At 49.3% G+C, this 15,000-nt stretch overlaps 2 protein-coding genes across 2 annotated transcripts in view; both read left to right on the forward strand.

The window, feature by feature from the left end:
* The window catches only part of LOC308161547 (uncharacterized protein C1orf21 homolog), a 21,658-nt gene extending 19,809 nt beyond the window's left edge, over window positions 1-1,849 (forward strand). Inside the window, exons 4-6 of the mRNA XM_080535571.1 lie at window positions 1-37; window positions 778-838; window positions 1,182-1,849. The exon at window positions 1-37 is cut by the window's left edge and continues 34 nt beyond it. Of these exons, the coding sequence (XP_080391697.1) occupies window positions 1-37; window positions 778-838; window positions 1,182-1,229 (146 nt within the window). The 3' untranslated portion in view covers window positions 1,230-1,849. The remainder of the gene's footprint in view (window positions 38-777; window positions 839-1,181) is intronic.
* Window positions 1,850-11,955: 10,106 nt separating this feature from the next.
* The window catches only part of colgalt2b (collagen beta(1-O)galactosyltransferase 2b), a gene marked incomplete at both ends in the record, with an annotated part of 28,706 nt that continues 25,661 nt past the window's right edge, over window positions 11,956-15,000 (forward strand). The window contains one exon of the mRNA XM_080536078.1: window positions 11,956-12,194. Within this exon, the coding sequence (XP_080392204.1) occupies window positions 11,956-12,194 (239 nt within the window). The remainder of the gene's footprint in view (window positions 12,195-15,000) is intronic.

Raw genomic sequence — 15,000 nt, forward strand, 5'->3', positions numbered from 1 at the left:
ACAAAGACGCGTCTGGAGCCAACTCTAACAAGACAAAGTGAGTAGTGTGTGTGTGTGTGTGTGTGTGTGTGTGTCCCCGCACTCCTGTGTGTGTGTGTGTGTGTGTGCCCACATGTGTTATTACTTAATGATAAACATTGTGCTGTTTTATTGGTTTAAAGAGGTGAGAGGAGATGAGTATGTTAATGGAGCTGAATGCTGGTGTATGTGTGTGTGTGTGTGTGTGTGTGTGTGTGTGTGTGTGTGTGTGTGTGTGTTTACGGCTCGGTGTCCTGGCTTTGTTTATGGCGGTAGCCGTGGATTAGCATACGGGCGCTAGGATCTCTGTTTAGTTTAGCCGTCGCCGGATTAGAACACTGTGGCGCTAACGCTCTATAAAATGATTATTCAAATTCCTCCACGAGCACTAAGGTTCTCAATGAAGCGGGGGTGTAGGAGTTAGGAGTTGTGTGTGTGTGTATCTCTTTCTCTCTCTCTCCCTCTGTGTGTGTGTGCGTGTCTCTCTCTCCCTCCGTGTGTGTGCGTGTCTCTCTCTCTCTCCCTCCCTCTCCTCTGTGGAGGGTGTGTGTGTGTCTCTCCCTCTGTGTGTGTGTGTGTGTGTGTGTGTCTGTCTCTCCTCCGTGCGGGGGGTGTAATGGAAAATTCTAGTGGTGTGTTTGTTGCCTCCCTTCTCCCTCCTCCCCCTCTTACTTCCTCTCGCTTCGTTGTTCTCACTGTCTCACTCTCTCACTTTCTCTCTCTCTCTCTCTCTCTGTCTCTCTCCCCCGTCTCTCTCAGTATCCACACGTCAGAGAGCCAGCAGGAGTTCTTCAGGATGCTGGATGAGAAGATTGAGAAGGTGAGGGGGGGGGGGGAGGGAGGGAGGGGGGGCGTTGTGGGGGAGAGTGGGTGGGACTTAAGCATCTGGGAATGAACATTTAAAGAGACAGGGTCCTCTGGGCTTTGGAGATGTCATAGGCCAGCGCTGGCAGGAAGTAGTCAGGCTCCATCTTGATTGGGACATAAAGGCACAACTCTGCCTATGAGCCTCAACCATTAACAAAAACAATTTAAGTTTTTAATCTGTCCCTTCCATCTCTTATATTGGGGAATCTATTGTCTGTTTTCTCTCCCTCTCTCTCTCTCTCTTTCTCTCTTTCTTTCTCTGTCTCATCCCTCTCTTCTCGTCTGTGTGTCCGCAGGGACAGGACTACTGTTCAGAGGAAGAGGAGGAGGAGGACGGGACATAGCACAGAGGCCCCAGACAACCCCTACAGAGAGCCTCCCAGTGTGTGTGTGTGTACGTGTGTACGTGTATGTGTACGTGTGAGTGTGAGTGAGACAACTGAGGCAGTGTTTGTGTGCGTGCGTGATAGGCTACGCTTTCGTATGTGATTCTGTGTGCGTGTGCATGTGTGCGCGTGCGTATGTGTGTGTGTGTCTGCGTCTGTGTGCGTGCGTGTGACGGAGAATGAGAGCCCCCTCCCCTCAGAGACTGTTGCCCCTCGCCCTTTCGGGCACCTTGAGTGGACCACTGGAGGGAGAGAGGGCGAGACGAACAGACACGGACATGTTGGACTCGCTACAGCCAGGCCAGGGGGGGGGGCCTGCCTGCCCCTTTTGCAGGACTATGGAGAGACCCCTCCCCCCTGCCCCCCCTACCCGCATCTACCCCAACTACTCCAACCCCCCAGTACTGTGCCTCCTCCCCCCCCCCAACCCGGTCCCTCCCGCTCAACACTACAACAACATGGAGGAACAGACTAACATGGAGGAACTGGCATTATGGAGGTGGGAGAGGAGGGGGGCGTACACCCCCTGTTGCCTCTACCCTCCTGGGGCTTGGATCGTCTGAGGGGAGCCGAGATGTGGATGGAGATGGAAGGGGGCTGGGGGGGAGGGGGGGGGCGGTGGTAGCACTTTCATCACCCCCCTCACCAGCCCTCTCCATCGCCTCCTAGAGGACTAGAGGTCTACCTACTGCTGGGGGACTGAGAGAGGGAGGGAGGGGTTGGGGAGGGAGACGGTTGGGGAGGGAGAGGGTGAAAAAGAGAAAATCCAGATATTTTAATAAGAGAGCGAGAAGAAGAAGGGAGTGAGTGGGTTATTTTGAAGCTCTGAACTCCTGCCTTTTGAAGGACCTTTTTTATTATGTTCAACCAGTTCGTTTTGTTCTTCTTTTTTTATGTTTTGTTTTGGCTTTTTTAAAATGTGGCTTCTATCATATTGCATCACCCCCCCCCCCCCCCCAGGCTAAATCTGTATAGGTCAGAGTTCCTGTGTCTCTACACAACCCGTCCTCTTAAACATCCTCAACACTAATATATCAGACCCTCGACATGTGAAACACACACACAGACACACACACATGCAGTTCACACATACGCACGCAGACACACACACACACACACATAGCTCATGCATACACACATGCAGCTCACACGGACACACGCCACGTACACACACATACACACACACAGACACGCAGCTCGCGTACGTGCGCACACACACACACACACACACGGATGTTATTGTATCCCCGTCATTTCATTAGCAGAGCGTTATGTAAGTATGTTAATAGGATGTGATATTGATATGATAGTGGGGGTCTGGGTGACTGTGGGAGCGCCGGGTGTGTCTGTTGAACTTAACGTGCACCTGCAGTGTTCCTCTCTCTGTCCCTGCGTGGTGAGATCAGCCTCTCACACTCTGCAGCCTCGAAGCTTACTTACTGGCAGAGTGGAGTCATGCTCTCTTCTGTTTACACACTACACACACTCTCTCTTTCTCTCTCTCTCTCACACACACACACACACACACACACTCTTTCATGGGCTGAGGTTAAAGGAAAAGAGGTGGGGTTGCCTTGGAGACACAGCCCTGATCGTGCTTCTGTCATCATCATTACTGGATTCTTCCTTTTTTGTTTCCTTTTTTTTTTCATTTTCAATACCTTTTGTTTTTCTATTAAAAATAAAAACACGGGAGCTGTTTATAACGTGTGTGTTTTGTGTGTGTGTGTGTGTGTGTGTGTGTGTGTGAGTGTGTGTGTGTCTGTGTTTTTATAGCTAAGATTGGAAAGTACTGTCATGCTGACATCACCCTTTGGTTGAGGAGTCAGTTCTATTTTTCCTTTGGTCATTCCCCAATCCCAGGGCAGTTTTTTTTTTGCTTACAGAAATAGAGAGTAGCCACCACTTGTGGTCAAGGCTGATGTTTTATGCCCCCTGGTGGTAGAATGTAAGAACTCCATACCGGTTCTCACGGTTTTAGTAAACAACCAGTCCAATGTGAGGGAAGGATGGAATCTTGATGCTGTTTGCACAAGGGGAGGCTGGTGGAGGGAGAATTGTAAATGCATGGGATGGCCTCATTGTAATGTAGGGTTAATGTAGGCTGACAGTGAGCCTGTCCTCTGGTTTCTACCTCCACTAGCCTCCCCTGGTTTGTACTGGATATAGATATGCAGATATGTACAACTGGTTCTGTCTACAACTGGATCTGTTTTTAACATGTTAGATTGGAGGATCTCCTAAGTCTTCTCAAATAACACGCCTCATACAGTGTGGTACTTAGGGATCAAAGTTGCATAATAGCACACTGAGATGCAGCGTGCACTTATATGGGAATGGGGTGTCAACAGATTTGCCCGCAGTTTGCCTGGAGTCAGTGTGGTTGGGTGGATCTGATCTTTATGTAATTAGGAAAGCAACACACCAGTGGAGTCTGTAATCTGGAGCCGTTCCACCATAACGCTGCTGTGCCTGTGCCTACTTCACACACTGGGGGGGCGCTGGAGAACACTGCTGCTGCCCCCCATTTAACACACACACACACACACACACACAGGGCACATGAGGTTACAATCAGCAGCCACTGTACAGCAGCAGAGAGAGAAAGAGTCCCTGTGGGCGAGTTCTTCTCACAGCCAAACTCTCCCACAGAGAACGAGAAATGAAGAGTGTGTGTGTGTGTGAGAGAGAGGGAGGGGGAGAGTGTGTGTGTGTGTGTGAGAGAGAGAGGGAGGGAGGGGGAGAGAGTGTGTGTGTGTTTGTGTGTGAGAGAGAGGGAGGGAGGGAGAGAGAGAGAGTGTGTATGTGTGTGTGAGAGAGAGAGAGAGGGAGGGAGGGAGAGTGTGTGTGTGTGTGAGGGAGGGAGAGAGTGCGAGTGTGTGTGTGAGGGAGGGAGGGAGGGAGAGAGTGAGAGTGTGTGTGTGTGTGAGAAGGAGGGAGAGAGTGAGAGTGTGTGTGTGTGTGTGTGAGTGTGAGAGAGAGAGAGAGAGAGAGAGAGACGGATGTTGCCCGTTAACCCCAGACAGGAATATGGGCAAGACAATGTTCTTTCCACTATGAGGTAAGTCCCAATAAACCCCCCTCCCTCCCTCGTGAGAGAGCCCTCATTAGGGTACAGCTTGTTCTCGCAGTTTGGCTGCTACATCTTTTAACCCCCACCTCACACAGCAGAGTGAAGCACCACCCCTCATTAGCTACTGTCGAGGGAACAACAGACACACAGCTCCACGAGCTTCACAACGGTAGCGAGTAGTTGATGAGCATGTGTGTGTACGTCTACGTGTGTGTGTGTGTGCGCGCGTTGATGAAGAGCCACACTTGTTCTGTGTGTCACAGAAGAGACCCTAGCAGTGGACATGATGGAGCAGTGCCCAGTGAAGAAGAGAGGGAGGGGGCTTGATGATGATTGACAGCTGCTCAGAGGTTCCAACCCCTGCCTCCATTGGCTAGCCCTCCTATTCCCCTGAGACGGTTGGCTCAGCCTCCTGAACACTCTGCACTGCCAACCAGCATGACTTCACTCCTCCATTACTCTTCTTAACTCGATCCAGCAGCTCCCGGTTCGCCTCCACTCCTCCGTCTTACTCCCTTCGTCCAACTATCACACACCCCTGCCCAGCGCTCGGTACCTGTCTGTCTCTCCCTCTGTCCGTCTCTCCCCTTAGCTGTCTTTCCCTCTAGCTGTCTCTCTCTCTAGGTGTCTCTCTCTCTCGCTGTCTCTCTCTCTCGCTGTCTCTCTCTCTCTTGAGCTGTCTCTCTCTAGGTGTCTCTCTCTCTATCTGTCTCTCTCTCTATGTGTCTCTCTCTCTAGGTGTCTCTACATCTAGCTGTCTCGCTCTCTAGCTATCTCTACATCTAGTTGTCTCTACATCTAGCTGTCTCTCTCTCTAGCTGTCTCTCCATCTAGCTGTCTCTCCCTCTGTCCGTCCCTCCCTCTAGGTGTCGCTCCATCTAGCTGTCTCTCTCTCTCTCTAGCTGTCTCTCCATCTAGGTGTCTCCCTCTAGCTGTCTCTCTCTCTGGCAGTCTCTCTGTCTGGCTGTCTCTCTCTCTAGCTGTCTCTCCCCTGTAGCCGTGGGTGTTTCTCTCTTCTCCTCTCCCTGTTCCGTAGCCTCTGTCTATCCTTCCCTCCTCCCTCCAGACTCTTTCCCAGGTCAGTAGCTGGGTTTCCCACTTCATCACTCCCCATGTCCATCTCCCTCCAACTCCTTCCCTGTTCCACTGGCTGGCTGCCTCTCCCTCTCCCTCTCCCTCTCCCTCTCCCTCTCCCTCTCCCTCTCCATCTCTCTCTCCATCTCTGTCCATATTCAGCAGCTGTGCTTCCCTCTGCAGCTCTCTCTCTCTCTCTCTCTCTCTCTCTCTCTCTCTCTCCATTTTTCTATTTGTATGTAAAGCCCCAGGAGGCTGCTGAAGCATGATGCATTGGATTAACAAGACACTCTTCAAATCATAGTCGGAGCCATACAGATATAATGGATGACATTTGCATTCATGAAGCTAGTGCTTTACATTGATTGTAGGGAGGGAACTCACCTCAGCCTCCATAATCCCCCCTAATCCTGCCCACGATACATTTACATTTACATTACATTTACTACCTACATTTGATACATTTATTACCGTCTACATTTACTACCTAATTACATTTACATTAACTACCTAATGTACAGTACATTACATTTACTGTAGACATTTTATGGAACAGGAGAAGCGTCTCGTTAAGATGCTCCTGTAGTACTATGAAAATGCCTCTGACGAGGCTTCTGTCAGGTTTTGTGAAGATGTGCCTTTGATGAGCTGATGACATAATAGCTCGGCCCCTGGGAGGACTACAGGAGGCTGTGACTGACAGGTCACTTGTGTCTAGGACTCTCTCCTTCAGTGCCCTTTGACCCCGTGGAGCCCACCGTCAGACCATCTGTGGCTGAGTGCCCAGTAGGCGGTGGGGGTGGGGGTGGGGGTGGGGGTGGGAGGTGTGGAGCCTCTCCTTCCTGCTCTCCTTGATGGAACGGATACAGCGGGAGCCCCCTCTGCTGGCCGGCCTGCTCGCCTGATGTTCCAGTAGAAGTTCCTAGTTTGTACACTACATAGACAAAAGTATGTGGACATTATTATGAATTATGGTCTAGGACTGTTTGTCATGGTTTGGGCTAGGCCCCTTAATTCCAGTGAAGGGAAATCTTAATGCTACAGCATACAATGAGATTCTATAGAATTGTACGCTTCCAACTTTGTGGCAACTGTTTCATCTGTTTCAGCATGACAAAACCCCCCACACACAAAGTGAGGTCCATAATGACGTGGTTTGCCGAATTTGGTGTGGAAGAACTTGACTGGTCTGCACACAGAGCTCTGACCTCAACCCCATCAAACACCTTGGGGATGAACGCCGACTGTGAACGCCGACTTGTGAGGCCGTCCCTGTGAGCCAGTCCCTGTGAGTCAGTCCCTGTGAGCCAGGCCTTCTCGCCCAACATCAGTGCCCAACCTCACTAATTCTCTTGTGGCTGAATGGGAGCCAATCCCAGTCCCTGCAACCATGTTCCAAAATCTAGTGGAAAGCATTTCCAGAAGAGTGGAGGGGGAGGCTGTTATAGCAGCACAGGGAGCTTCAACGCCATATTAATGCCCATGGTTTTGGAATGAGATGTTCAACAAGCACATGTGGGGGAGATGTTCTGGTGACCACATTCTTTTGGCCATGTAGAGTATCTATTCTGAGAGCAGCCAACAGTGGATGGACATGTACCTTATTTCTAAACTATCCTCAAACCCTCAGCACATCAAAATACACACACTTCTTTATTGTCAACATCAGTATGACACATTTCCACTGTGGAATTGAAAAGATATTGATCTTGGTCTAGTATGTCTTCCATTCATAGCCTTCAGAATGACCGGTTCTATATGAGGTGTCCTACTTCTACATTAAATTTGCTACGCACGCACGCGCACACACACACACACACACGCACGTGCATACACACACGCACGTGCACACACACACGCACGCACACACGCACGTGCACACACACGCACACACACACACTCTCACGCAAGCATGCACACACACACTCACACACACACACACACATGCACACACACACACACACACACACACACACCAGCACACACGTGTGTATAATCACTTCCCTCACACGGGCAGCTCTAGTGGTACTACATCACAGTGAGAGGCAGGCAGGCCAGCGGCCCTCAACACTTATATAACCCAGCTCATTGCTATGATAATCACAGACAAGGCGTGTCGATAGAAATCACTTTCACACACTTGTGTGTAGAGTAGAGACTGCTGCCTGGTGCTTAGGTTTGTTCATTTAGTTTGTTTCTCTTTTGTTTCTAATCTTCTTGCTCTTGGCTTTTTTACTGGATTGCATTTAAGGTATGAATTGTTGTGTATAAATAAAATGGGCACAAAACTGGTGTGTTGCAATATGGTGTGTGCAGAAATATGAGCCATTTTCACCATAGGAACTAACCATCCATTAGAAAGCCAAATTATGGATTTACCCTGCTATTTCGGGTGCATCCAAATCTATGCATCTTCGGAATGTGTTTGACCACAGTTTTCAAACATCATAAGCTTGGCAACACTGAGAACTATAGTTCAAATTAGCTTCCTTTCAAGCTGAGACGGGGCATGCATTTATCCCAAACAGAAGGCAAATGACACAGTGAAGCTCCATACGTCATAATATGCAGCTCTTTTTACAAACGGTTTACAAAGACAAATCACTATGTAAAAGTATGCGACCACAATTACAAGGCAAGCGCTTGGGGTACAGAGAGAAGATGGCATGGCATTTCCATTATACAGCTAGAAGAAGGTCCAGTCCAAACCGGGTCATGCGAAACATTCAGGCAACGAGCCACAGAGAGTAGAGAGGGGACACACACACAGGGCACAGGGAAAAGATATTCAAGTGCAGAGATCATGTTAAAATGTAACTCATGGTCATGTCACACAATAACTCCAGATTTAATGTTATCTATGTTTAGAAACACAGCCGCCCTTTTTCAGACTACAGGACAAGAAGTCCCGGGTTATGAGTAAATCTGAGGTTATTTAATATCAAACTGTTTATACTAGTCTCACAGAGGGTTCCACCACTGAGCACTAGAGGGAGCTAGGGGGATAGCTTGGACCCTGCTTGACTGCACACTGATATTATACTTCCCTCCATGTCAGGCCTCTCTCTCTCTCTCTCTCTTTCTCTATCTCTCTCTCTCTCTCCCTCCCTCTCTCTCTGTCTCTCTCTCTGTCTCTCTGTCTCTCTCTCTTTCTCTCTCTCTCTATCTCTCTCCCTCTCTCTATCTCTCCCTCTCTCTCTCTCTCTCTCCCTCCCTCTCTCTCTCTCTCTCTCTCTCTCTCTCTCCCACCCTCTCTCTCTCCCTCTGTCTATCTCTCTCCCTCTCTCTCTCTGTCTCTCTCTCTCTCTCTCTCTCTCTCTCCATCCAACAACAGAGCAAAAGTACACTCATTACGTCCATGCAGACGAGAAGCTCTAACAGGTGGGTGTGCTCTTTAGGAAAATAAACACAGGATTTAACTCTGGCTGGCTGGCAGTGGGTGAGCCGGTGGTGGCAGTGGGTGTCATCCTGTCTGTCTGTCTGTCTGTCTGCAGCTGGAAGCTAATGATGTCATTGATAACTTCATGGTACTCAGAGAGTTGCAGCGTCCAAGAAGCAGTCATAACAGAGGAGGGATGGAAACAGAAGGGAAAAATAGAGAGAATGAGGAAGTAGGGGAATGGAGGGGAAGAGAGGAGGGGAGGGGGGCGGGTTTGGTAACAGACATTATGTACTTACCATACATGAGCAAAAGAGAAAACAGGAGGGGATGCTGATAATAATAATAATAATAATAATAATAATAATAACTTTTTATTTGTATAGCGCTTTTCCTGCAAACGTTGCAGCTCAAAGTGCTCCAATCATTATATAATCATAATTTAATTATTTAGTAAATTAAAGGCAATATTAAAAAGATGGGTTTTTAGTCTTGACTTGAACATATTTAGGCAGATGACAGCCAAGTTGCATGCCAATAATGAATATTGGACATTACATGCAAGAGGAGTTACACATTTATGCAATTACTTTAGCATTATGGAATACAGTTTGGGCATTGGGAAAAGACTTAACACATGTTATCTAGTACATTCTTGTTTCTACTTACTTCACAGCGAATAAGACCTGGGCTGAGGCTGCCGCAGATCAGAGCCTACATGGATGACCTCACAACACTCACCACGACCAAGGCTTGCACAGTACGGCTACTAAGAAAGCTCCAGGAAAACATTGAGTTGGCTCGCATGAAGATCAAACCGAGCAAGTCCAGAAGCATCTCCATTGTCAAGGGGAAGCTGTCAGACCACCGCTTCCACATTGGCAAATAACCCATTCCAACGGTCTCCGAGAAGCCTGTGAAGAGCCTAGGTCGTTGGTATGATGCCTCCCTCAAAGATAAAGAGCAAGTAGAGCAGCTCAGGAAGGAGGTAGCCAGCGGCCTGGAGAACATCGACAGAACCCTGCTTCCTGGCAAGCTGAAGCTCTGGTGCATGCAGTATGGACTACTTCCACGTCTCCTGTGGCCACTAACCCTCTATGAAGTTCCTCTCTCAAAGGTGGAAAAGCTGGAGAGACTGGTCAACTCATATGCAAGGAAGTGGCTTGGCCTTCCCAGGTGCCTCAGCAGCATTGGGCTCTACGGCAAAGGGATGTTACACCTGCCCATTTCCAGTCTGACAGAGGAGTACAAGTGTGCCAAAGTCAGACTGGAGATGATGCTTCTGGATTCGAATGATCCATTTGTAGCCCAAGCTGCCCCCATCCTGGCCACTGGGAGGAAGTGGACCCCATTGGCTGCAACTGAGCAGGCAAAGGCAGCACTCAGACACAGGGACATTGTGGGCCGAGTGCAGGAGGGGAGGAGTGGTCTTGGCCTCGGGATTAGTACACCGGCCTGGAGCAAGGCCAATCCATCTCAGAGACGCAAGCTGGTGGTCCAGGAGGTACGTCGGGAAGAGGAAGCAGGAAGGCGCGCACAAGCTGTGGCGCAGGCAAAGCAAGGGCAGTGGATGGCATGGGAAGGAGTGGAAAAGAGGAAGATCTCCTGGAAAGATATGTGGGAGATGGAGGCATTCAGAGCGAGCTTCACCATCAGGGCTGCCTACGATGTCCTGCCTTCTCCTGCAAACCTAAGCCAGTGGTATGGCGAAGACCCCACGTGCCCTCTATGTCAAAGTCCAGCAACACTGAAGCACATCTTAGTGGGATGCAAGACCAGCCTCACCCAAGGCCGTTACACCTGGCGGCACGACCAGGTGCTAAGGTGTCTTGCAGCAGTGCTGGAAAGTCAACGGACAAGTGTGAACGCCCTTCCTCCCCCGTCATCCCGGTGGCAGCCAGCACCATTTGTTCGGGAGGGCGAGGGTCAGCCTCACCACCATAAGACCAGACACTGGGCAGCTGGGCAGAGCACGGGACTGGAAGCTGCTGGCAGACTTGGACAAGAAACTCTGCTTCCCAGCTGAGATTGCAGCCACCAACCTGCGACCAGACCTTGTGCTGTGGTCAGCCTCGCTCAAGCTCGTTTACATCATCGAGCTCACTGTGCCCTGGGAGGGTGCAGTGGAGGAGGCCTACGAGCGGAAGAGGCTGAGGTACACTGAACTCGCAGCAGATGCCCAACAACAAGGCTGGACAGCGAAGGTACGCCCAGTGGAAGTAGGCTGCAGAGGGTTCGTAGCCACCTCAACATCCAGGCTACTCAGGGAGATGGGAGTGCGAGGGAAGACCCACCGGCAGGCAATCAAGGACCTCTCCAGGGCTGCTGAAAAGGGGAGCCAGTGGCTGTGGATGAAGAGAAAGGACTCGACCCGGGCGTTCAAATGAGCTGATCGCATCTAGGGAGTGAACCTGGGACGCTGGGATTCACTGCTGAACCCTCTGGAGGTGTCGTGGGCTTATCAGCGAAACATTCATGAAGGAGGGCGCCCACTTGACAACCCAAAGGATGCCATCGCTCATTTGAACACCACAGAGTCTCATCGGTGCCTTAAGTATGTATCTATCGAGGGATATCAACATCTAGTCCTACATAACAGATTGTCATTCATGGTTATATAGGTTACATTCCACACAGTCCAATCCATTTCACAACACACATTGTTAGCTGCTTGACATCAATAAAGTTACCCGACTTACATTTTGAAATTCAGTCCTTGTAGGACACGTTAGTGCCGCCTCTTCTTTATGAACACACATTCATTACATTATTCCCTGTTCTGTAACAGTTATACCAACCCCTCTCCTCCCCTTGTTCCTGCTCACAGAGAGAGAGAAGGACATTTATTGCTGGAAGGACAGCAGTAGAAAACATTTGGGGGAGGAGGTAGCTAAACTCTACAGAGGTAACCCTTTTCCCCCTCTCCCTCTCTCTCTCTCTCACTCCCTCACTCCCCCTCTCCCTCTCTTTCTCTCTCCCTCTCCTCTCTCTCACTCACTCCCCCTCCTCTAGCCTTTCCCCCCTTTCCTTTCCTTCCTACCTCCCTACCTCCCTCTCTCCCCTCCTCCTACCTCCCTCTCTCCCCTCCTCCTTTCTCGCTCACTCTCCTATTCAGTCGCAGGCGGAGCTCAGGTTGGGATAACGGGTGTTATCTGGGAATGATGCCGGCGGTCGGAGCCCTGGGAGTCGGGCTGTTCTGCGCGCTGATGGTGGCTCTGGTCCCGGGCGGGACGTCGGACCTGGTGACTCTGGTGCAGGACCCGGTCCTCCCGGAGTCTTCGCTGTTGATGCCCAAAGTCCTGATCGCCATTCTGGCTCGTAACTCGGCGCACAGCCTCCCGCACTACCTGGGCTGCATCGACAGGCTGGACTACCCGAAGGAGCGCATCGCTGTCTGGTGAGAGAGACGCAAGTTACAACTTTTTTGTTTTTTTTTACGGACAAACTATATCCAATACTGTAGCGTAACTGTGCCAGAAGTTTTTGAAGTTCGAGTTATTGTTTGTTGTTACTTGAGGGGGGGGGGGGAGTACGCTACCGGCACATGGTGAGTTTAGAATGATAAGGTTCTATCTCCGTTTAGAATTATAAGGTTCTATCTCCGTTTAGAATGATAAGGTTCTATCTCCGTTTAGAATGATAAGGTTCTATCTCCGTTTAGAATGATAAGGTTCTATCTCCGTTTAGAAAGAGAAGGTTCTATCTCCGTTTAGAATTATAAGGTTCTATCTCCGTTTAGAATGATAAGGTTCTATCTCCGTTTAGGGTCGTTCAGAGATATTGAGCGTCAAAGTTTTGACATTCCATGATGTTTTGTGAGATGGAACCTTTGTATTTTATAAATTACTAACTCAAAAATGTCAACATTTTTAAAATAACACCACACAGGCATTAATAAACACCTAATGGATCAGATTATGTAAAAAACTCAATTTTGACAGAAATGGAGATAGAACCTTATAATTCTAACGTCACGACATAGAGCTGTTTTTGTTGACGATTTGGCGTCGGATCTTTTTCTAATGAAAACCTTATGGCCACGTAAACTCGTAAAGAACAGAGAGATCCCGCTGTCAGCGTGGAGTCTGTTATACCTGTGGCTGAGGGTTTTATGACGCGCTCCCCTCGTGTGTGTGTGTGTGTGTGTGTGTGTGTGTCCTTAATTGCATGTTGGGATCAGATGAAAGGGTAGTTAAACAACGTGTTAATCACGTCTAGTCTTTCTGATTCAGCAGAAAGTGCGGAAACAGGGCTCCATAAAACAGCAGCTAAGCCCCCCTTAGGGGGGGGGGGGGGGGCTCTACCCCTATAGCCTGTAGGCCTATCCAGGGTCAATCGTGATTGAAATAATAATAAGCTATCTCGCCAAGGTGCACCCTGCAGCTGTAGACACAGCGTGACGTTAGAATTATAAGGTTCTATCTCCATTTTTGTCAAAATTGAGTTTTTTACATAATCTGATCCATTAGGTGTTTATTAATGCTTGTGTGGTGTTATTTTTAAAATGTTGACATTTTTGAGTTAGTAATTCATAAAATACAAAGGTTCCATCTCACAGAACATAATGGAATGTAAAAACTTTGAAGCTCAATATCTCTGAACTGCCCTAAACAGAGATAGAACCTTATCATTCTAAGCTCACGAGCAGCTAAGGGGGGTGGGGGGGGCTCTACCCCTATAGCCTGTATCCAGGGTCTATGATAGGCAATCGTGATTGAAATAATAATAAGCTATCTCGCCAAGGTGCACCCTGCAGCTATGGACACAGAGCAGCTCTGACAGCAGGACAGGAGGTGGGTGCGCTCTGGGAAATCATGCGTAAAAGTGTAGGGAGTGTAGGGAGCGCAAACCTGCTGAGAATGTGCCCATCTGCCACACACACACACACGCATACCAATTCGGTTGCACCCAGTAACCGTGGAGGTTGAAATGCCTTTCTCTCAGTGTTTCAGCCCGATCTGCTGCCAGTATGCGCTGTGGGACGCCTTTGTGTTTTGTTTCCCACCCGCCCCTGTCTTGTTTTTGTTTGCAGAGGATTTAATGGTGGTCTGTTTCTCATTGAAACCCCCCCCTCTCAGTGCACGCACACACACACACACACACACACACACACACACACACAGACAGACACACACACACGCACACACACACACACACACGCACACACACACACACACACACACACACACACACACACACACACACTAGGCCTCCCCCAGAGTATACTGTCAAATGACGGCGCCAACATGTTGATGTGGTACGGTTTAGCTAACAAAGGAGAGGGACTCAGGGAGACTGATCAATTCCACTGTGACACGCCAGTATGATTGACGAGGCCAGCTTCTCATTGAGACCCCCAGCTTCTCATTGAGACCCCCTCAGGGGGTCACACACACACACAACCTAACCCTAACCCACAGGGAAGACAGTGGAGACAGTAAATATGGCCTTATCTGCCACAGATATTCACTATCTACTACAGAGCCTATCTTGTCAGTAACAGACAGTCCTAGAGACAAGACAATACGCCGCAGTCTATCTATCCCACCGTCCTCCTGCCCCTCCATCCCTCCCTGTTTCCATTGCGTTCCTGACAGCCGCAGAGTTTGAGAGTGAACAAAGTCATTGAGAGAGGGAAAAAAAAAGTTCCAGCTTGCTGCCTTGAGGGCGGACCCAGCTGTGGAACATCGTGTCCACACAGAGAAAGATCTATAGAAGCAGGACGTATAGAGGCGGTGTCTCTCTCACAGCACACTGGGTCTGATTACACCGAGTCTGATTACACTGGGTCTCTGCCTACACTGAGTCTGCATAACACTGCCAAGGAGAAAGAGAGGGAGCCCGGCAAACTGACGTTTAAGTGGTTTGGTGATTTTAAGATGTACAAGGGAAGGCAAGCAAGATAATGACTTTAACATGAATAGGGAAAAGTTTTGTGAGAGAGATATGTGACGCCAGAGAGTTAGGTTAGGCTTGCGTAACAGTCATAACAGTCATAGTTTCTCGCTCTCCCCCCCCCGAAGACGTCCCTTCCCAGTATATCACCGCTCCCAGAGAGGAAAATCCATGCTCACTGACTTTTTCCTGTTCTCATCTGATTCTTTGGAGGGTGTTTCAGCCAGCGGGTGTTTCAGCCTCCTCCACCCTTGTTACAACAGCAGCAGCATTGTAAAAATCACCAAACACTCAACAAAAGTCAAACG

Source organism: Nansenia antarctica (assembly GCF_963989245.1).
Source record: "Nansenia antarctica genome assembly, chromosome: 7".
In the NCBI taxonomy this organism is placed as follows: domain Eukaryota; kingdom Metazoa; phylum Chordata; class Actinopteri; order Argentiniformes; family Microstomatidae; genus Nansenia; species Nansenia antarctica.